At 43.5% G+C, this 22,559-nt stretch overlaps 1 protein-coding gene across 2 annotated transcripts in view; it reads right to left on the bottom strand.

Annotated features, from left to right (window-relative positions):
* Nucleotides 1-302: 302 nt before the first annotated feature.
* RNF38 (ring finger protein 38) overlaps nucleotides 303-22,559 on the bottom strand; it is a 187,778-nt gene continuing 165,521 nt past the window's right edge. For both annotated transcript variants that reach the window (XM_084628431.1, XM_084628432.1), the window contains 5 exons: nucleotides 19,523-19,629; nucleotides 17,449-17,533; nucleotides 13,227-13,348; nucleotides 11,943-12,042; nucleotides 303-538 (listed from right to left, as the gene is read on the bottom strand). In XM_084628431.1, the coding sequence (XP_084484557.1) occupies nucleotides 476-538; nucleotides 11,943-12,042; nucleotides 13,227-13,348; nucleotides 17,449-17,533; nucleotides 19,523-19,629 (477 nt within the window). In that variant the 3' untranslated portion in view covers nucleotides 303-475. The remainder of the gene's footprint in view (nucleotides 539-11,942; nucleotides 12,043-13,226; nucleotides 13,349-17,448; nucleotides 17,534-19,522; nucleotides 19,630-22,559) is intronic.

Raw genomic sequence — 22,559 nt, 5'->3', positions numbered from 1 at the left:
CGCACACACACTCATTAGCACACCCCACACACACTCTCGTGTGCAGATGCGTACTCCCACCCACACCATTCGTTCCCACTCACAGTATCTGAAGGCTCTATGGAAGGTAGATTGCTATAATTGCTTGGAGCTACCACGTCTTATAAAAGCACATGCTAGAAGATCACGTCCACGGTAACCTCGCAGCAACACTCGGAACGATCACACAAAAACCAGGGAATGTTAGTGCACGCACAAAATTAAGCTAAAGAAAATAAAATCTTTGGAGTTCCAATCACACGGTTAGTATAACAATCCCATAATTGTGAAGACTAATTATAAGCTTTATAATTGATTAAATCACACAGTGCAAAAAAAGGTCCATTGACCCTTTCGTGTAAAGGGAAGGCTGGCAGCCACACGGGTAAGTTCGATGGATAGTTCGTCTATACATGTGACTAGGAACACCCAAACTAGAATTGTGCTCTTAGATTGGTCATTCTGAATCACGATGCACTTCTGAAGCATCAGCTCTACAAATTGGGCAGGTACGATTTGCCTATGAAACAAAAGTAAAACAAGGTTTAGTGCATTGACAAGGATGCTTATTTATACAACACTATACAACAGGCATGTGCTAATCCAAAATGGAATCACAACAGGAACATAAACTGGGTTTGTGCCCTTTTTGGCTTCTTTATTATGTGTGAAGGTGGCCTGAGAGGTCTGTCAACTTAAAATTTTGACTTTTTTTTTTTAAACACCCACAAATTGTGAGAGATGAGAATTTTCTAGAAGAATTATGGAGAATGATGACATTATGCCATCACAAGACACTGAAAGCTGAGCAGCTGGGAAGAGAAAGAAGTTTTAGTTAGACTGGTTTTAACAACATCTATTGAACACAGTATGCAGAACTATATGTAAAAAGATGTCTGTTCAAGAATGAGTGCTGCCACCCTTCAATTAAGGAGAGAGTGCTCACAGGGCATATCTACATGGCACAATAGCAAACCAAAACCCTCTGGGGCAGTGAGTCTTAGAGCCCTGGTCTACAGTGCTAAAAACAGCTGTGTATACATTTGGGCTCCGGCTGGAGGTTGGACTCTGAAGCCTGGGGTGAGGGATGCGCTTCAGAGCCCGAAGCCCTACACAGCTGTTTTGAGCACTGCAGAGAGCACCTGAGTCTGCAGACCGGGAGTCTGAAAATCGCTGCCACAGCTATGCAGACATACCCTAAGTGCACATTTTCTGCAACACCCACCCCCAGCAAAATCAGGGAAGATCAGACTCAGTGGTGAGCTGGAACCGGTTGTTAAATTTAGAAGCCCTTCGTGGGACAACCGGTTCTAAAAGGGCTTCTAAATTTAACTGGCCAAAAATGGCACCTTAGGCGTTGGAGCACCCACAGGGAAAATTTGGTGGGTGCAAAGCACCCACTGGCAGCTCCCCTCCCCACCCCGCCCCCAGCTCACCTCCTCTCCGCCTCCTCCCCGAACCCGCCGCCCCGCTCTGCTCCCCTCCACCCCAGGCTTCCCGCGAATCAGCTGTTCGCACAGGAAGCCTGGGAGGGCTGAGAAGCAGGCAGCGGCTTTGTGCTCAGGCCCGGGGAGGTGAGCTGGGGCGGCGGTGGCGGGGGGGGCGAGGAGGGCCGCCCGCACAGCAGCAGGTAACCCAGGGGGGTGGAAGGGGCAGGAAAACCGCTCCCCGCCCCAGTTCACCTCCGCTCTGCCTCCCTGGGCCTGAGCATGTAGCCACCGCTTGCTTCTCAGCTCTCCCGGGCTTCCCGCGCGAACAGCTGGTTTGTGGGAAGCTGGGGGGGGGGCGGGCGGCGCGGAGAAGCAGAGCGGGGCGGTGCATTCAGAGGAGGCGGCAGAGCGGAGGTGAGGTGAGCTGGGGCCGGGCAGGGAGCTGCCAGTGTGGGTGCTCCAGCCTTGGAGCACCCATGGAGTCAGTGCCTAAGCACCACTTTTGATGTGATCAGTGGGGGGAGCGCCTGCTCCCCCCCTAGCTATGCTGCTCCACCCTTAGGAGCCAGAGGGACCTGCTGGATGCTTCCCGGGAGCCACCCCAGGTAAGCACTGCCAGGACTCCCCACCTTGCCCCCCAGCAGGTCCCTCTGGCTCTCAGGGGCGGGGTGGGCACCCACTACAGTGGCCCACAAGACCCCCCTGCCCGGTTCTGGGGGCACTCAGGGGACGGGGAGTGGGGTGGATGGGGCAGGGGTCTCGGGGGTGGGCCACAACCCCCTCATGGGGTGAGGCAGGAACCAGTTATTAAGATTTTAGCAGCTCATCACTGATCAGACTCACATTCCTGATACTGCTAAAAAAATTTTAACAATGAAGGGATAAACACTTTCAGGCTGTCTTTACAAAGAGGCAAGCCAATATTTCAAAAATACTCTGCAGATCACATTTGCAATTAAAATCTTCCCTAAAAAGGGATACAAGACTCCCAGACTCCTCCAATTTGATATTTGCAATTTGAACTACAGTATTTAGACAGGTGCGCTAAGGTTTTAATCAAAGCAGCAGTGTTGATGATTAGTGAACTGTTGGACTTTCAATAATGTCTATACAGTGATCAAGTTTTGAGTATTTTCACAATTAGTAGAAAAATGTTCCAGTTTCTTAGTGCAACCAAAAATGAATATATATATTTTTTCTCTCCATCACATTTGTAAGTAACCATTATTGTCCTACACCTTCTTGCATCAGAGTGTCATTGACATTTTAGGGGGAAATGAGGAACGGTGCTGCAAACTGAAGACACAAAACCCAAGTGCACTTCTTCCTGCATCATTATGGTTTCATAACCATTTGAGGGAATTCAGTCACCTTACCTTTGGCTATGTGTACACTGCAGAGCCTATGTCAGCCCAGTCCCTTAGCATAGATGCCGCCTATACCAACAGAGGAGTTTTTCCTGTCAATGTGGGAACACCACCTCCCCTTTTACATTTTGTGCTGGCATCTTTCTCTATATTGAGGGTCTTGCTGGCATCACTGTCACTGGAGAGGTTTTTTTTCACAACCTTGACTGACACAGCTATGTCAATAGAGGTTTTAAGCTTAGCAGAGCAAGTATCTGTTCTGCACTCTTCTATTCTAGATATAATGCAACTAATCCATCTAATTTAGAATAAAACGGTCATCTTTTCCTAGATTATATTGTTTGAGAGCTGAACAGATACACTCATCAAGATTATATTTCAGTGTTAGCTATTTGTAGTATTATATAGGACATCTAGTGGTAGTATCAATATACTGTAGTTTACTGAAAGCAAATTATAGAAAACTAATCCACAAAACCAGACTAAATAAACAATAACTAACATCTTAATATCAAATTAAGTCAAATTACTCATGTTCCTGTAATGCTATATTAACAGCTCTACAAATTTTAACAGTAGAGCATTTTCCCATGTTTTAGGATTCTCTACCATAATGAATCAGTTAAATGCATATATTTCATGGAATTTAGTCCCCTTTCTCCTTATTTGAACATCACTCTCAATGGTTTAAGTAGGAACTGGATGTGCATACTGAAGTGCAGGTCATGAATGGAAACTTCACTTAATGGGCAGTTACTTGAGGCAAATTAATTTTCTCAAACATAAGCATGCACATACCATTAAATGATGTACTGTAACCTTCCTCAAAATTATTCTAAAGAAACTTTCTAATGAGATCTTCTAAATACTGTTTATTTAAAACTGAGTAGTTCTACCTAAGGGCTTTTTGTGAAAGCCTTGTAACAAAAACAGAAGTTTTGATAATGTCACCAGAACCAAGATGGATTACAATTATTTACTTATGGTTTGGGATTTTAAAAATATAACACACAGTATTGCCAAACCCAAGTGTTCAACAATCAGGAATCAGGCCTAAAAAAATACTATGAGTGGCTTAATCATGGGATTTGGAAAAAATAATGTGGGTTCTTTTTCATTGTCTTCTGATTTCTGAGTCACCCAGGTGCACTCAGGTTGGGCTTTTCAATCCCAAACAGCCTCCACGCAAAACACGGGCGACCTCATGCCGCCTTGCTTGTTGATGTAGTAAACTGTGATGGTGGTGTTGTCCAACATGGTGAGAACGTGACTGGAATAGATGGATAAGAGGAATGCTGCCAGAAGTTCCAGGATGTTGATGTGGATCTGAAATTCCTGACCAGTCCAGGTTCCCTGAATCAATGTGCTCACTCATGTGGGCGCCCTATCCGACAAGCAACACATCCATGATGATTGTTGTTCATGGGGAGGGCAAAAAGAATGGCATCCCAGTGTAGACCCGGCCTGAGTCCATCCACCACTGGAGGGAAGAGATATCGTTGGGAACCCACAGCAGAAAGTCCATGGTATGGCACGTGGGGGAACAGACTCTCTGAAACCACAGTTGTAGACAGCCGAAGCAGAGATGGGCCAAGGCAGTCACATACGTGCAAGCCACCAGGTGGCCAAGAACAGAAAGGCAAGTCCTGGCCAGAACAGAAAGACTGGAGAGCACCATGGAAATTGCTCTTGTAGGGTTTGGAACCTGTCCTCTGGCAGGTAGGCATGTGCCGAGATCGCGCTCATGTGGGCCCAACTAATTCTAGGAATTGTGTGGAATCCCAAGTTGATTTATCGACATGTACACTAATCCCCAGGGAGGAGAGGAGTGTGAGCAGCATGGAGGTCAAGGCTCAAGCTTCTCTTTTTTGATCTCACTGCCAGCAGCCAATTGTCAAGATAAGGGAATGTAAGGACCCCTTCACACCAGACGTGGGCCGCCACTACCGAGAAAACCTTGGTGAAAACTTGTGGAGCAGTGTTGAGTCCAAACGGTAGATGTATTGGAAGCGACGAAGGCAGTCTGTGAATTCAGGAAACAACTGTGGGCAAGATGGATATCCATGTGAAAGCATTTCGCATATCAAGAGCCATACACCACATGACTCCTTCTTAGGAAGGCATGCTGGTTGCTAGGGTGACCATACGAAACTTTGGCTTGCATATGGAATGGTTGAGATGGTCGAGGTCTAAGATCAGCCTTCACCCACACTTCTTCTTGGGGACCAGGAAATAGGTGGAATAGAACCCACTGCCCTGATACACTGCAGGTTCTATCGCTCCTCTCTGCAATAGGGAGTCCACTTCCTGGGCAAGGATACTGTTGTGAAAATGGTTCCTGAGGCAGGGCCGGGGCAGAGGATGTGGGTGAGGTGGTGTTGCGAACTCAACTGTATAGCCATGCTGAAGGACATCCAGGACCCACTTGTCTGTTACAACACATCAAGCTGGTAAAAAGAGTGCTAGATGCCCCCAGAAGGGGGTGGGTCGGGTGCACAATGTGAGACAGGGTAGTTGATGGCTCTCTGGTTGCACACCGAAATAATTCTTCTGCAAAGATTAACTCTGAGACGCTGAAGGTTGTGAAGATGAACCAGGATGACAGCTCATTGGGTCTTCTGCCATTTGCAAGGAGACTCGTAAGTCTGCTGGAGGAAGAACTGGGGAGCTCTACATTGCTGCGTCAGAGGTAGGCTGTAAAATTTGCATTTGAGTGATTGTGTGTAGATACTTAGTGATCGCAGAGTGGCCCTGGCGTCTTTGAGGGTGTCAATCAGTGTTCTGATTGAAGAGATGAGACTCAACGAAAGAGAGACCCTTTATGGTGGTCTAGACTTCCCTTGGGAAACTGGACTCCCTGTGCATGACGATCCCTGTAGCCATTGTGCACGAAGAAAGTATCCACCACATCCACTGCAGCCGGGAGTGTTGTTCTCACAACCAATTTCCCCTCCTGTAGGACAGCCTGGAAGCGAGCTTGATCCTGCCGGGGCAGTTTGTCTGTGAAATCCGCCAGCTTGCTGTAGGTAAGGAAGCAGTACTTGATGAACAGAGCCAAGTAATTGGAAATGCGGAATTGTATGCTAACAGAGGAGAAGAACTTACAACCTAGAAGGTCCAGTCACTTGCCTTTCTTGTCTGCCGGGGTGGAGCATGCGTGTTGCTGCTGAGCCTGTTCCACTGCTGCCTGAATAACAGAGGGAACTGGCTGAGGAGCAAGAGAAGAGAAAATTAGACCCCTTCAGAGGCACATAGTATTGCTTTTCCGCCCGTTGAGAATGGGTTTGCAGCTAGCTGGAGTGTGCCATACAGTCCGTTCTGGTTGAAGAATGGCATCACTGATCGGTAGAGCCACTCTGGCCAGTACTGAGGCGTGTACGATGTCAAGAAGCTGGTGATGCTTGTCTTGTACTTCCTCCAGTGGGATGTGAAAGGGAATCCCCACCCCATGCAGCAGTTCTTGAAATTGGCGGTTGTCAACCAGGGACAAAGAGGGAGTCGAAGACACCATGGCATCAGGGGATGACGAGGGCAATCACTCCAGTTCCGACAGTACCATTGGAGTTGGACTAAGTGGTGCATCCTCCAATAGTTGTTCTGAACACCTGCTCGATGACTATCAAAGGGGCAAGATTGGAGACTCCTCACAAGCAGAGTGGGAAGATTCCAATGGCAGATACTGCGGCCATCACCCCCAGTATGGCCAACAGGTGGATCCAGTGGTTGTTGTGTACAGTCCCTAGGAGTGGGATACCAGTGATGCCAGGGCTGGGCAAAGGGAGGGTATTGCCGTTGAGTCAGCGGGACCTTAGGGAAGGCATACAGACGATAGAGGAGGGGCGGACCCTGCTTTCTGTCCGAGTTCTCTGATGCAGAGAAGTCAGAGCCCGGTTCAAATGACGGTGCTGTTGGAACTGCAGGAGCTGTTGAGGAGCAGGCTGGAACATGGCCTGAAAGAGGCAAGTCTAATGTGAGGAAGCATACTCTCCTAGGAGGGAATAGCACTTGAAGGTGTGGAGACCTCACCTCTGCCAAAGCAAGAGTTCATGAGACTCGGGGGCAGACTCGAGTCTCCCCAGTGTCAGTGACACGCTCTCTGCAGTCGGAACCAGAGCCAGAATGGGAGTTGAAAAGGAGAACCGCCTAGGAACCGAAGGCTCCCTTGACTTTGGCAGTGCTGACCTGGAAGGAGTTTGCAGTTCGGTGGGCAGATCAGATGTTCTGTGCGGCTTCTTACTGTGCTTCTGAGCCTTGGAACATGCCAGCTCTGCATGGCTGGAACTTGGGCCTGGAGAAAGGCTTACTGCCATGCTTATGCGCATGCTTCCTTGCCTCACAACTAGGCCCCAGCACAGGGTCCATAGCACTGGTACCAGCGGAACCAGAATAGTGCTCTGCGGTAGGAGACGCACTCCGATTGCTCAGGCCGGTGTATGGAGGGGGAGGAGAGAGTTGGTGTTCCCCGGCCTAGATCTGACTGCAGCCTGATGACAACCTCCGTGAGTGCTTCTTGAGGCGGAGAGCCCAGCCGTCCTGGGTATGGCTTGGGAAGGAGAAGCAGATACTGCACCTGTATGCAACCGGGGCTTCTCCCAAGCTGTAAAGGCAGCACTGGTGCTGGTCACTGGTGGAAAGTGAGATAGGGCAGGAGGTGCAGATCTTGAACCTCGACATCTTTGGCATAATCCAGTATCCAGGCATGGGGGCTGGGGGGGGGCGACCGGTAAAACAGAGTTCCAAAGTCCTTAAAATCCTAAAAACTACTACTAACAACACTAAAATTATTACAAAAAAGTAACATACTAACTATACACAATATAAAACTATTTTTTTAATCAAGTGCGTCACAAGAGGCAAGAGAACAGTAGAAACTCCGACTCAAACCATGTGGTGGTGAGAAAAACTGAGGGGTGCCATCGGTCCGCTCCGCCCTTTATCACCTTGGACGAAACCATGAGGCGGAGCAAGGGTGCATGTGCGGACCAACGGACACTACTACTTTCAAAATCTCTGGCTCCAAGTGCATGCGTATAACCCTCAGTGGAACACAATAGGGATCATCACTCGAAGAACACAGTGAAACTGACAACGTACAAAGAAAGCTGTCAAATGCACACACAATATAAAATGGACAAAAGGAAAATATTTAATTTTTGATCTCTTCCAGTTATAACCACCTGGGGGCTTCTCTACCCTAGAAAAGTTTGCTGCTTTAATTATATTGGAACAGTTAAAGCGACAACATCCCTCCACCCTGTGTTGAGGGAATTATACTGACATAAAAGTGCTTATACCACTGGTATAGCTTATTCCAGTTTGGGAAGTGACAAACTATAATGGTATAAGACATCTTTATACCAGTATAATTGCATCCATATTCAGGCCTATACCAGTAGAATGACTGGTTTAAATAATAATAATAATAATTAAAAAAAAATCACAGTCCTAACCAACACTGACTAGTAACATTTTTCTAATGTAGACCAACCTTGAGATGTTACCAGTAACAAAAATAGGTACAAAAGTTTCTATTGAAGTGATTTTTAAGTTGTTTAAGGGATACCATCATCAAATCCCCTTATCTATAGTTAGGGCCCTACCAAATTCACAGTCCACCTTGGTCAATTTTTGGTCATAGGATTTTTAAAATTGTAAATTTCATGATTTCAGCTATTTAAATCTGAAATTTCACAGTGTTGTAAATGTAGGGATCCTGACCCAAAAAGAAGTTGTGGGAGGAGTCGGGGTCAAACGGTTATTGTATGGGGAGGCTGCAGGACTGCTACCCGTACTTCTGCACTACCACCGGTGGGCAGCTGGAGAGTGGTGGCTGCTGCCCGGGCATGTCACCCTTACTTCTGCGCTGCTGCTGGCGGCGGCTCTGCCTTCAGAGCTGGGCTCCCGGCCAGCAGCAGCCGCCGCTCTCCAGCCGCCCAGCTCCGAAAGCATCTCCACCACCAGCAGCAGCGCAGAAGTAAGAGTTGCAGTACCACAACTCTCCCTACAATAACCTTTTGATCCCCCCGCCCCCCGTGACTCCCTTTTGCATCAGGACCCCCAATTTGGGAAATTCTTGTCTCCTCATGAAATCTGTATAGTATAGGGTAAAAGCACACAAAAGACCAGATTTCACAGGGGGAGACCAGATTTCACTGTCTGACGCATTTTTCACGGCTGTGAATTTGGTGGGGCCCTATCTACAGTAAACAAATCACCTTACATCATTGCTACTGGAAACATTTCCAAAATCTGATTTTTCACTATACAGTTTTCTTAGGGCTTTGTCTTCACTAGACTTTTGAATTGCCATCTAACCTGAAGTACTTAACACATTTGCAAAGGCTGGTGTGGACACCTCCCACACATGTGGCCTAGGCTACAAATGCATGGAGACTGGTAAGAGTGGAATGGAATGTATGGTGAGTGTCCTCACAAACATGTTAAGTATCTCCAGTTAATTGTCAATCACTGAGGCCTTGTCTACACTTGCAAGTAGGAGCACATTAAATCAGCCCTGGGCACCCTAACTCCTGAGGAGTCCACACTGGCAAGGCACTTAGAGCGCCTGGACTCTGCGGCTGGAGTGCCCCTGGTAATCCACCTCCACGAGAAGCATAGAGCTTTCTGCACCCTGGTTGAAGCGCTGGGGTGTCAGTGTGGACGACGTGTTGCATTACTGTGCTGTGACTGGCCTCCAGAAACATCCCATAATCCCTTGAAGACAGGTGGCCACTCTCGTCATTGTTTTGAACTTGCCTACAGGCATGCAGATATCTCCTTTCAAAGCGCCATTTCTGACAGCTGGCATGCTTATCTGCTCCAGGATACAAAGCAAACCATTACTGTGGAAAGTTCCTGATGCAGAGGCAGGCGTGTGTGCGTGAGAGAGAGGGGTGAGGTCTGATGTCAGGGTTTTCCCCTTCCCCCTGCCGCTATCTGAACTTGCGAGACAGCAAGCTGAGACACACTGCCCCCAAAACACACAGTCTCTCCCCCCACATACACACAACATAGTCCCTGTCACACGCCATCCCCCATTTGAAAAAGCAGCTGGCAATCTAGTAGGATGCCCTGGAACAATGGGATTGGTAAACCTGCATCATGTGATGCTGGGCCTGCCCCATTAGGCATTGCAAACCCCTTCCACAGCACACTGCAGCCATTTGCACACTGGGATAGTTACCAAAATGCACTGCTCTCTGTGGCGTTGCCAGAGCTGCTAATGTGGCCATGCCACTGCGCTCAGAGCTGATAGCGTGAACACACGGCAGCGTTTTCCCTGCTGCTGTCTCTCAGGGCTGATATGTGCGAGCCCTCAGAACCTCGCTGCCTAATTAGTAACAGATGGTGGCCAGACAGCTACTTTAAGTTTTCGGCGACTTATTGAAACCGTCAGGCTGCAACTCTAGTGAGGGCTTTTGTTTGCTGCTTTTTTTTTTCCCCCAACAGAAAGTGAGAGTTGAAAGGGCAGCTGTGCTGAGGGGGAGAAGTGAGAGGGCAGTTAAAAGTTGTTTTCCCCTCATCTGCCTCTCCTTTCCAGCTCTTCCCACTGCCTGCCTCTCCTTTCCTTTGATCCATCCATCACCTGCGTTCTGCATCCTGGCAGTGGTGCAGTATTTCCATCTGCAAGTGTAGACGTAGCCTGAGTAAAAACATCTGAAAACAATCCTTATTCTTTGCATTTTTCTCAGTGTGCTACTAAAAACATTAGTCATTTATACTTCAGTTTCTAGTTCTCAGACACTATCATAATGCTGCAATGTTTGGGTTTAGAATATTGCAGAACATCTACTGCATACAAATGGTTTCCACTGGAAATTTAAATAAATGTATGGAAACATTTTTACTGGTCTTAGGTTTTGTAAAACTTTAGACTACCTGAAGTTAAGTTTGGCCCTAAATTTAATTTAGGGCACCCGTTCCACAATCTCAGAGCATGAGTATCTGATCTAGTAGCATGCCTCTAAATCCCAGTCTCTCTTATTCATGCACATTTGTTTAGCATTGAACTCATTACCCAAGAGAAGGTAGATTCATCAACTAGACTACTACTGACTACCACACTAAAGCTTTCTGCAGTAAGCATGATAAAGCAGCTGTTTTCTTGACCCTCAGAAGCCTACCAATGTAGTACTCTCTCTATGTTCAGCTGTGTATGATCTAAGAATGCACCTATCAGCAAAGCAACAAGACTGCTTAGACTCTTGCACCATGTTTTTAAAGAAAATGCATCTTAAAACAGATACAATATAAGACAGTGGCTGTATTATTCTCTAATGATTATTTCATATTTATTTCTCCCTCTCTCATTGGGTTGCTGTAACCAGAGATATATAATGGAAAAGATTAAAATAGAGAATAAACGAATCCATATAGAACAAAATACTAAAAATATGTGAGAGACAAGATGGGAAACCATACCTTGCTGGCAGTAGGTCTGGATAATGCAGCTTGCAGAGATCTGTCTCTGTATATCATCTTCTACCTAACTAATTGTACCCCGCACTTTGCACCTTCTGTATGGTGTTGTCCTGCTTTTAGATTCTTCATATTTTTTAAAATAACTTGTTTTGGAAGATATATATCTTATCTCATGTGTAAAGCCTTAATTTGGTGAGAAATTTGACCAGTTATGCATTTTTCTCCCTGCCCCCAGACTTTACATTTATATAAAGAGCTAGAAAGATTTTTGGTACTTTCACTTTCAGTTAATATCAATTCTGCTTAAGTAAGAGTCAGAAGCAGTATTCGGACTACTCACAAATCCCATACTCTACTTTAAACTTTCCTACTTTATCATAAAATTATATTAATACAGGCATGGTTACGTCCAACTGAAAATGAACTAAATTTGTTGGTCAAGATAACTCTCTTCATGTCAGTTTTTTAATGACACTAGTTTTGATACAGAGTTCACATAATCTCCCTTCATCAACTATTAGAAAATAAAGCTATTGCAAAAGGAGGCAGCCCTTTCAGTCTGTTGGCTTTTGTAGCCTAAATATCAGAAAGGAAAAATAAGAGATGACACAAGAGATGAAATGCAACTGCAAATAAGTACAACTACAAACTAGGCCATTATAAATTCTCACTGGAACAGATTTTTTTTTTTTTTTTTTTTTTTTACCTTAAGCCATTTATCGACACACTTGGCATGGAACTCGTGGTTACAAGGTAAGACTCTAAGTAGCTGCCTTGACTCAAAATCACACATGCATACTACGCACCTAAAAAAAAGATTGCAGAGTTTGAAGTTATTTGTCATTCGAACAACAAATTGGCATTCTACAGACAGACAGCTTATAGGTTGTGCTTGCAGTGGGGTTTTTAGTAGGAGCAGCTGCACTGATGGAGCGGCATGGGAACAAACGTCTAGTGTAGACTGGCTGTGCCAGTGTAAACAAAGCTGATCCAATGCTGTGTACCTTTGGCTTCAAACCTCAGCACAGGGAAGGGCTAACGCTCCCACCACACAGGATCTTCACCACTCCAATCAATAGCACCAGCAACATTTTGTTACAGTGATTCATAAGAATATTGAAGTTTGCAATGAGCTGCTGAAGATTAGTCAGTGCAAATCCCTTAAGTACTTTTCATTCAGTTTTAATATTAGGATAGGTTTTTGTTTTTTTAAAATATTAATATATATAAAAAGGCTAATTATGAGTTGCCACTTTTTTTCCCCCCCTCTTAAAAAAGTGTGAACTTTGGATCAGATTATTTCTTTTTAGAAATTCTCCCTTTAATTTATATTTCTGTTCAGTCTTTTTTTTTTTTTTTTTTTTTTAAAAACAGATCATGGTTGAAACATCGTCAACTTAAAGCAAAAAACAATCACATTTCCACCTGAAAATCTATTCCTTACTTCTCATTACAAGTAATACCCAAGACTGTTATAACTAGAAGACTGAAAAAAGGGCAATTTTTTTTCCTTCCAGTTTGTTTACTTTATATATCTGACAGCACTTTGTGTATAGTCACTTTCACTGCCTCCCATGTATAATCATTTTCTCCTTTTGTTTGTGTGGTCTTCCAAATAGAACAGATAAACAGATTAATAGGAAAATGTGTAAACCACAAAAACTGGCAAGGGCATTCAGAGGTAGGGACAGTGCCTGAAACTATTTTTGATATAGGGTAAATTTCAAGTTGACGATGTCCCTTTAATGTAGCAAGCAACTTTTAAAAACTGTTCCAAGTTTACCTACTCATCATTTTAAACCTTAAAACACCTCAAATTCCAAAGTCAGGGTAATTATTATCTGGGCTGGAAAATTTAAAAAGGCACATACCATTTGATGTGCATTTTGAGCACTTGTGTTACAATACTGGCTACCATGGACTCCAACCTAGAAGGATCAAAATAACCGATAATGCATTTTAAATTGAGAGGCCAAAGCAATGCACTTACAAAGTCTGTTCTGACTGGTGGTTGTTTGGATTGAACCGGTAAGATGGAAGCTGTTCAATGTCTGCTTTCGTCAGTCCTCGTGGTTTGGCTTCTCCCAATCGTTCTGCCAAATTCAGCAGCGCCTGCAGAAAGAGGAGTTTGTGCTTTTTACACTCATTGTTCAAAGGAGCTCCAGCTCCCCTGCAACTGCAATTTATTTTTTTTGACATAAAATGTTGTCACTATCCCACCATACAGTTTCATCCAAAGTTCTAGCAAGAGGGATTGAGAATCTTTACCTCCCCTTCCCTTATATTACAGGCTCTTGGAAAACATTCATTTCAGAGTTTGCTCCCAGGTAAGTACTTTTTGAACTGTATAAGAAAGCTCTGTTTGGGTTATCTAAATCTTCACGACCCAGTTCTTAATCCATCCTGCATCTGCGCTCACAGAATGATAAATATTTTGTTTTAGACAGAAAAAAACTGAAATAATAGTATGAATAATCAGAGGAAACAGTTGCCCAACCTGACTTCATATTGCTACCTGGTTGACCTATAGTTTTAAGGGACAACACCTCTGGCTCCCACTTCTTGCCTAGCTGCGTTCAGGTCTGGAGATTATGTGCTGAGCTTCCAAGGAATGATGAAGTCACAGTGAACTGGGCAGACTCTTTCAGTAAAGATTTTAAAGAATCCTTATTGAGGTTACAGGGACAAACCATCCCGATGTGTGGAAAGAATAGTAAATATGGCAGGCAACCAGCTTGGCTTAACAGTGAAATCCTTGCTGATCTTAAGCACAAAAAGAAGCTTACAAGAAGTGGAAGATTGGACAAATGACCAGGGATGAGTATAAAAATATTGCTCGGGCATGCAGGAGTGAAATCAGGAAGGCCAAATCACACCTGGAGTTGCAGCTAGCAAGAGATGTTAAGAGTAACAAGAAGGGTTTCTTCAGGTATGTTAGCAACAAGAAGAAAGTCAAGGAAAGTGTGGGCCCCTTACTGAATGAGGGAGGCAACCTAGTGACAGAGGATGTGGAAAAAGCTAATGTACTCAATACTTTTTTTGCCTCTGTCTTCACCTAACAAGGTCAGCTCCCAGACTACTGCACTGGGCAGCACAGCATGGAGAGGAGGTGACCAGCCCTCTGTGGAGAAAGAAGTGGTTTGGGACTATTTAGAAAAGCTGGACGTGCACAAGTCCATGGGGCCGGATGCGTTGCATCCAAGAGTGCCAAAGGAGTTGGCGCATGTGATTGCAGAGCCATTGGCCATTATCTTTGAAAACTCATGGCGATCGGGGGAGGTATCAGATGACTGGAAAAAGACTAATGTAGTGCCCATCTTTAAAAAAGGGAAGGAGGATGATCCTGGGAACTACAGGCCAGTCAGCCTCACCTCAGTTCCTGGAAAAATCATGGAGCAGGTCCTCAAGGAATCAATTCTGAAGCACTTAGAGGAGAGGAAAGTGATCAGGAACAGTCAGCATGGATTCACCAAGGGCAAGTCATGCCTGACTAATCTAATTGCCTTCTATGACGAGATAACTGGTTCTGTGGATGAGGGGAAAGCGGTGGACGTGTTCTTCCTTGACTTTCGCAAAGCTTTTGACACGGTCTCCCACAGTATTCTTGCCAGCAAGTTAAAGAAGTGTAAGGTGGATAGAAAGCTGGCTAGATTGTCGGGCTCAACGGGTAGTGATCAATGGCTCCATGTGTAGTTGGCAGCTGGCGTCAAGTGGAGTACCCCAGGGGTCAGTCCTGGGGCCGGTTTTGTTCAATATCTTCATAAATGATCCGGAGGATGGTGTGGATTGCACCCTCAGCAAGTTTGCAGATGACGCTAAACTGGGAGGAGAGGTAGATAGGCTGGAGGGTAGGGATAGGATACATAGGGACCTAGACAATTTAGAGGATTGGGCCAAAAGAAATCTGATGAGCTTCAACAAGGAGAAGTACAGAGTCCTGCACTTAGGAAGGAAGAATCCAATGCACCACTACAGACTAAGGACCGAATGGCTCGGCAGCAGTTCTGCAGAAAAGGACCTAGGGGTTACAGTGGACGAGAAGCTGGATATGAGTCAACAGTGTGCCCTTGTTGCCAAGAAGGCTGATGGCATTTTGGGATGTGTAAGTAGGGGCACTGCCAGCAGATCGAGGGACGTGATCGTTCCCCTCTATTCGACACTGGTGAGGCCTCATCTGGAGTACTGTGTCCAGTTTTGGGCCCCACACTACAAGAAGGATGTGGAAAAATTGGAAAGAGTCCAGCGGAGGGCAACAAAAATGATTAGGGGACTGGAACACATGACTTATGAGGAGAAGCTGAGGGAACTGGGGTTATGTTTAGTATACGGAAAAGAAGAATGAGGGGGGATTTGATAGCTGCTTTCAACTACCTGAAAGGGGGTTCCAAAGAGGATGGATCTAGACTGTTCTCAGTGGTAGCAGATGACAGAACAAGGAGTAATGGTCTCAAGTTGCAGTGGGGGAGATTTAGGTTGGATATTAGGAAAAACTTTTTCACTAGGAGGGTGGTGAAACACTGGAATGCATTACCTAGGGAGGTGGTGGAATCTCCTTCCTTAGAAGTTTTTAAGGTCAGGCTTGACAAAGCCCTGGCTGGGATGATTTAATTGGGGATTGGTCCTGCTTTGAGCAGGGGGTTGGACTAGATGAACTCCTGAGGTCCCTTCCAACCCTGATATTCTATGATTCTATGAATATTTTTATTCATGTATAGGCTTTGCTATGGAGCACAATATCAGAACACTTCACTTCTCTCATGTAAATGATTTATTTTCAATACCCTTGGGAGGAGAGGAAGCAGCAAACTGAGCTTCACAAACAGGGTAACTGAGGCACAGAGAAATTAGGTGAATTGTTCACAAAGGGAGTATGTGGCAGAAGTGAAAGCTGAATCTGGATCTCCTGAGTCCAGCCTACTGTCTTAACCACAAGATCATCCAATCTCTTAACTTGCACGGCAACAGCTCCAGTGGAGCTCGCACATATCAAGCTGGAAATACTGCACCACTGCAGCACGCAGAACAGAAGTGATGGATCAAGGGAAAGGAGAGGCAGGCAGTGGGAAGAGCTGGAAAGGAGAGGCAGATGAGGGGAAAACAACTTTTAACTGCCCTCTCACTTCTCCCCCTCAGCACAGCTGCCCTTTCAACTCTCACCTTCTGTTGGGGGGGGGGGGGGAAAGCAGCAAACAAAAGACTTCACTAGAGTTGCAGCCTGACGGTTTCAATAAGTCGCCAAAAATTTAAAGTAGCTGTCTGGCCACCATCTGTTACTAATTAGGCAGCGAGGTTCCTGGGGAACAGAAAAAGGGAGAAGTGGGTTTCTAAGCTCAGGGAACTGGGGGAGAGCAGGGAGGAAGGGGAGGGAAGAGAAAGGAAAAGCTTAAGACATATCACTGTCCATCTGCTAGCTGGGAGGAACTATAACCCAAGTGCCAGGACTGAGATAGATGAATGGTTTTAAAAAGAACGAAGCTGTACTCTAACAACAATACGCTACTTCAAGTTGTACATTAGGTTATCAGTGCACTTCCTGAACCAACAGGCCATCTAAGCGCACACCCTATGATGGTTTACTGCTTTATTTTCACATCAATATTTGTATTAGAGAATGCATCAACTGAAATGGTATTTGCATATTTATATACGCTTCCAGTTCACAACTTTTACATCTTATTTCCATATTTCAAAGGTTAGGATTTTTAACCTGTAACTTTCTTGGTATGTGTTTTTTCCATATTTGTTACTTATGACAGTACCCTTAATATTAAGGCAACAAAGTGCATGATGAAATTTTGTAAGCATTATGTTTCACATTTAGCTGAATTCATCTTATAATATTAGCATTAATGTGTAAAGCTAACATCGATTAGCAAGTCATGTAAAATGCACTACATGACATTTACTTCTGTAAAATATTTAAAAATCAATTAAAATGCAAGAAAAAAGTGAAATCTAGAATGAAAAGCTGAGCAATTAATGATTAGTAGTCTGGGAGGGTTCTGAAAAGAAATATTAACAAAATAAAAAAGCGTAACATCTTAGTTTTTAACATCCAGTACAACAAGCGTAAAGTAGTGTTTCTAGAGTCTATTTTCAGAATAACATTTATTAAAAAGGCCCCCCCCCCAAAAAAAGATTGGTAGTCAATATAAATTCATCATTTAAGTTAACTACTGTTCCCCAAACATATCTGCACATCATAAACCAACCTCGTAGTTTTCCACCTCTCCATCTTCCACATCCAACTCAAAGCTGAAAGCTGGTCCAACTGCAGGTGGCACTGGAAGCATTGATCTGCAGGAAGATCAATCAGGGATAGGATTTACTATTCATAAAATTAAACTTTCAGCAAAGTTATGCCCAATGTTCTCCACCTGTAATCTTGTTCACTTATTAAAATGAATATGCTTTAGAAATTAAATGGAAATATTAAATTAATGCATTAAATAAAGGATTAGAATTCAGGCAATTCAACAGTTAAGGTACTCACAGCAAAGTTAACTCCAAGACATGGCACATGAGACACACAGTAGAATATTTTCAATTGCTATTTATAAGGTTATGTCTCAGATACCTACGAGTCAATGTTCCCATAGAAACCTTACCTCCTAATTAGTATCATTGCACTGATAACTAAAATTCAGAACAGAACGTCTGGCTTCGATCTGTTCAGCTTTTAAAATAGATCAAAAAAAATGACCAAAGACAAGTAACCCCAAACTTGATGTGGCTCTGCAATGCAAAAAGCCTAAGTTCTTTAATACACAAATACATGTAAATAAGCGTGCAAGTTGGTTCATTTGCACATTTTGAGAGTAGATCCCACTGCACATTCACAAATACATGTGTATATTACAGGAATTCAGCCCAGGGAGAAGACAGAGGGGTTTCTGCATCTGGGAAATGAGATCAAGCTTGGGGTGTTCATTTTTCTGTTCTTAATATTTTCTTTTTTTTAAATTAAAAACAAGAAATATATATGCCAAAAATTACGAAAAAGCATTATAGTTTAAAACTTACAGCAGAGAGTAGGGAAATTCACAAGTTAAGATTTCTAGAGCACTATAAATGTGGTCTCATTGGGCTCAGACAGACAACAGCAGTCTCTCGACTTTGCTAAGTCACCAGGGATGGGGAAGTCAGGAGGGCACAGCATCTGGGGAAGTTCTGACAAGAACGTGTGATCTAAAGCTTTGCAAGTTCATTGGATCATTTATTCAAATGCAATTTAGCAGAGTCTGGAACCGCAGAGTACACATAGTGAAAGAAACTGGAGGTTTGGGAATCCAACAAAAGACTTGAAACTCGATGAGCTCTTTTTCAATGCTGTCTTTCAGATATAGGGAGGAATACAAATATTCATCTTCTCTTTCCAAGCATTTTATGTTCAGCTCAAAAATAGACGCAGCATCCAAAGAACAAACAAAGCACATGGAATATGGCTTTTCATCCACCCGATTCCAGCAGAAAGGAGCCCTACCCAGTTTTGTAGGCCCATCATAATCCCTGAATTTTGTTTCTTCCCCACCCTCTTAAAGAAATGGCTGATTGGATTCAGGACAGAAATTCAGCATCTACAACAGATTAGCAGTTCAGTCAATAAGAAAAAGTAACAGCATGTAATGTTCCATTATTTTTCAGTAAAACTGTTTCAAACTAAGTAAAGCAATTTATCCCTGAATAAAGACTGTTGGATTTGAATTGAGTATAAACACTTAAGTTTTCATCCCATTGTAAGGACATTTCAGAACGTAATCTGTACCCGCATAACAAAAAATAAATACAAAAGCCTAGCATACAAGTATATTTTACATACTGTTACAGGTGGACCAACTCTCAACAGCCTTCCACAGGATCAGGAAGAGACCCATGAGTGACTCTGGGACTATGTCCCCGCCCAATTTCACATTTCTACCATTTGCTTGTTGAAGTGCTAGCACTGTTCGCAAGAGGACACAAACACTTAAAAAAAATATAACAGCAAGTGTTTGACTCTGTTCATCCTTGAAAGTGGCTCAACTGTTTTTGCTTGTGGGCAAAGCCCAAATGTGGGAAATTTGATATGAAAGGTAAACATGTAAGGAACTTAAAAACAACCGAAAAAAGCCCCTTACCATGGGAATGCTAAGGCAAACTAAGGACAGGTATTGCTATGTGCTATGCCTGAAAGGGAACAGTGTTGGGCTGAGGACAGGATAAGGCCTATGTTAAAGGGACCATTTAAAAATGAAAGTACATTAAAAACGTTATTTAACAAGCTACAAAAAGCTGCACAAAACTTACAGCACATATGGTAACAGGCTGGGATGATAAGGGGGTGGTGGTATTGGCTGCTGGGATCGATATCTACTGCGCCCTGTGAGTCTTCGAGGCATAAAGGGTGGATAAGGCTGTGAGGAGGAAGAAAAGCTTCAGTATTTTCTTGCACAGTTTACTAGTATATTTAAATTAACTGAAATTTGGACTATTAGAACTGATTTTTAAAACGCATTACCAAATAAAATTCAAATGTTTATTCAAACACAAACAATTTTGTTAAGACAAGGATTCCTAATTATGCAGCTTCCACCATTCTGTGTGAAATGGCTGAGATATACAATGTACACAGGTAACCCATGCAAAATAGTCTTTAAAATCCTTCTTAGGCCTGGTCTAAAAACCGGGTTAGTACTAGAATAACTATTTTGGTTAGTCCCTAAGGTGCCACAAGGACTCCTTGTTGTTTTTGCTGATACAGACTAACACGGCTACCCCTCTGAAACTTGGTTAGAGTTGTGATCTTACGACCTACTGATATGGTTACCCTGGCACAAGCCTTAGTGTGGACACAGTTATACTAGTATAGAGTTTCCTTATAGCTAGGGCCCTACCAAATTCACAGTCCATTTTGGTAAATTTCAGTCATAGCGTTTTAAAAATAGTCAACTTCACTGTTTCAGATGTTTACATCTGAAATTCAGTGTTGTAACTATGGGTGTCCCCACCCAAAAGGAGGGTGGGGTGGGAAGTTGCAGTGCTATTGTAGGGGGTCATGGGATTCCCACCCCTTCTTCTGCGCTGCTGCTGGCAGGGGCACTGCCTTCAGAGCTGGGCAGCCTGCCAGGTGCCAAGCTCGAAAGCCAGTGCCCCTGCCAGCAGCAGCGCAGAAGTGAGGGTCCAAGGTATGTGAGGGGTGGGTTACCAGTTGGGGGCTGACAGCTCGACCTGCAGCTTCACACCCGGGTCAGGGGCTAACAGCTGGATCTGTAGCCTCCTGTCCGGGTCAGGGGCTGTCCCAACCAGCAGCCAAGGAGTTTCCTGCAGGCAGTGGAGGTTCCCAGAGGTGGGTCTGACCCAGCTCCTGAAGCAGCCCCTGCAGGGGAAGAGGAAGTCCTGTCCCTCCCCAGCCTGGCCAGGACTAGCAGCTGGAGCCCTGTGCTTCCCCTCCAATAGCCAAATTTCACAGGGGAGATCAGATTCACAGTCAGTGGTGATGTGTTTTTCACGGCAGTGAATTTAGTAGGCCCCTACTTATAGTATAGTTTATTCCCAAATGGGAGTGAGAGTAAGCTAGTCCTTGGTATCATTGTGCAAACATTTCTGACTCTGCCTATTAAAATGGGGGCAAACATGGTAAAATTTTGCCACTTATTTTGAAGTGACATTTAAAGAGTATTGAATAATTTATTTATTGAAGGGAAAGATCACTGAAGGATTTTGATGGCACCTTGTCAGTCATCCTTCATGTTTGTGCCATCCATGAAAATGAACTACAATTAGTAGAAGGCCCCTAAAAATACCTGATCTTCCTTTTTTAAATTGAGCAATTTAAAACAAATCATATAAATATATATGCATACATAAAACCCAAAATTTATGACAATAAATTGACACACTGACACATAATAGCAATCTCTCATTCTTTCCCACAAATACTTCACCTTAAATACTTGACTTCTACTCCAAAACAATAAGCCTTAATTTTATTCCCTAGTACCAAGTACAAGTACCAACACTATCAAAATGGGTTGTGTGTTTTCATTTACTCTTATTTCTAAGTCAATGCATACCAGAAAATCAGAAATGGAGCCATTCACCATTGACTAATTACTTTTTAATACTTCATTTTCTTTTCTATTTCACATGAGTAGCATCAAACTTTAACTTTTCAATAAATCAGTATGAAAAATACTGGATAAATTTTAACATTTAGGAGTCATTTATCATTTTTCATAAAGCTTCAAAGATTACTCTTCCCTGTCCCAAATAGTACAAATTAACAAATCTAAAGTCTCATGGAGAACCGATATTTCTATAATTTGCTAACCGAAAAACACTCATCCTGCTCCTATCCCTCCTCAACTTTTAAAAGCTGAACTTTGTACTTGAGAAAACCCTATTTCCCACCAACAAACATAAATGAAGTAGCATGGGCAACAGGGTGGAGTAAATTAAATCAAGGCACTATAGCTAAAAAAGATACTGAAAATGAAGGCCCTGATGCTGCAAACACTTACAAAAATATGTAACTTTAATGAATAGTCCTTTGACCTCAATGAAATTACTTATGTGCTTAAAGATAAATATGTGCAGACGTGGTTGCAGGATCTGGAGTTAAAATTGTGTTTTTATTAAAATGTTATTTCAAAACGAAACTGCTCAGTGCCAACAGTGAAAAATTATTTACACTTTAATACATTAACAAAGTGATAGTGAACGTTTTATACACAAAGGCCAAACTTTCAGAATTAGTACAATTAGGCTACTAAGCCCATTTTAGGTACCCAAGAGCAAGGTTTTCAAAAGCATCTACGTGACTTAAGAACGCAACTCCGATTGACTTCAGACTACAAACACTGAAAGGGGAGTATAACTTGGCCAAAACATTTCAGCTTTCTTAACTACTGGATGTTCAACGTATTGGAAGATGGGAGTGGTTGTGAATGTAGCATGGACTATTTGCTTATCAATTTAGTGTTTGACTTGGTCTCAGAATAAAGATATTAACGAGGCCATGGACTTGCCTTTTTCTGTATAGGTAAGCATTTTAAGCGCAAAATTTCTTAGCAGAAAAAAAATCTTTAAAGAATTTCAGATTTTACCTAAACCAGAAAACTAAACAAACAAGCATAAGATGACTGACAGCAGCAATTCAAGAGGATAAAATGGGAAGTAATGAACTAGCAACATGATTTAATTTAAAAATGTTTTTTGTCCACCCTGCTGTGGAACATGTCCATACCCAACTCAACCAATTACGGCATGTCTTCACTGCAGCTGGGAGTGTGCTTCCCAGCTCAGGCAGATAGACACATGCTAGTTCTACTTGAACTAATAGGCT

Source organism: Lepidochelys olivacea (assembly GCF_965140295.1).
Source record: "Lepidochelys olivacea isolate rLepOli2 genome assembly, chromosome: 5".
Lineage (NCBI taxonomy): Eukaryota > Metazoa > Chordata > Testudines > Cheloniidae > Lepidochelys > Lepidochelys olivacea.
Note: the sequence above shows the minus strand (reverse complement) of the source record. Positions and strands in the feature narration are given on the sequence as shown.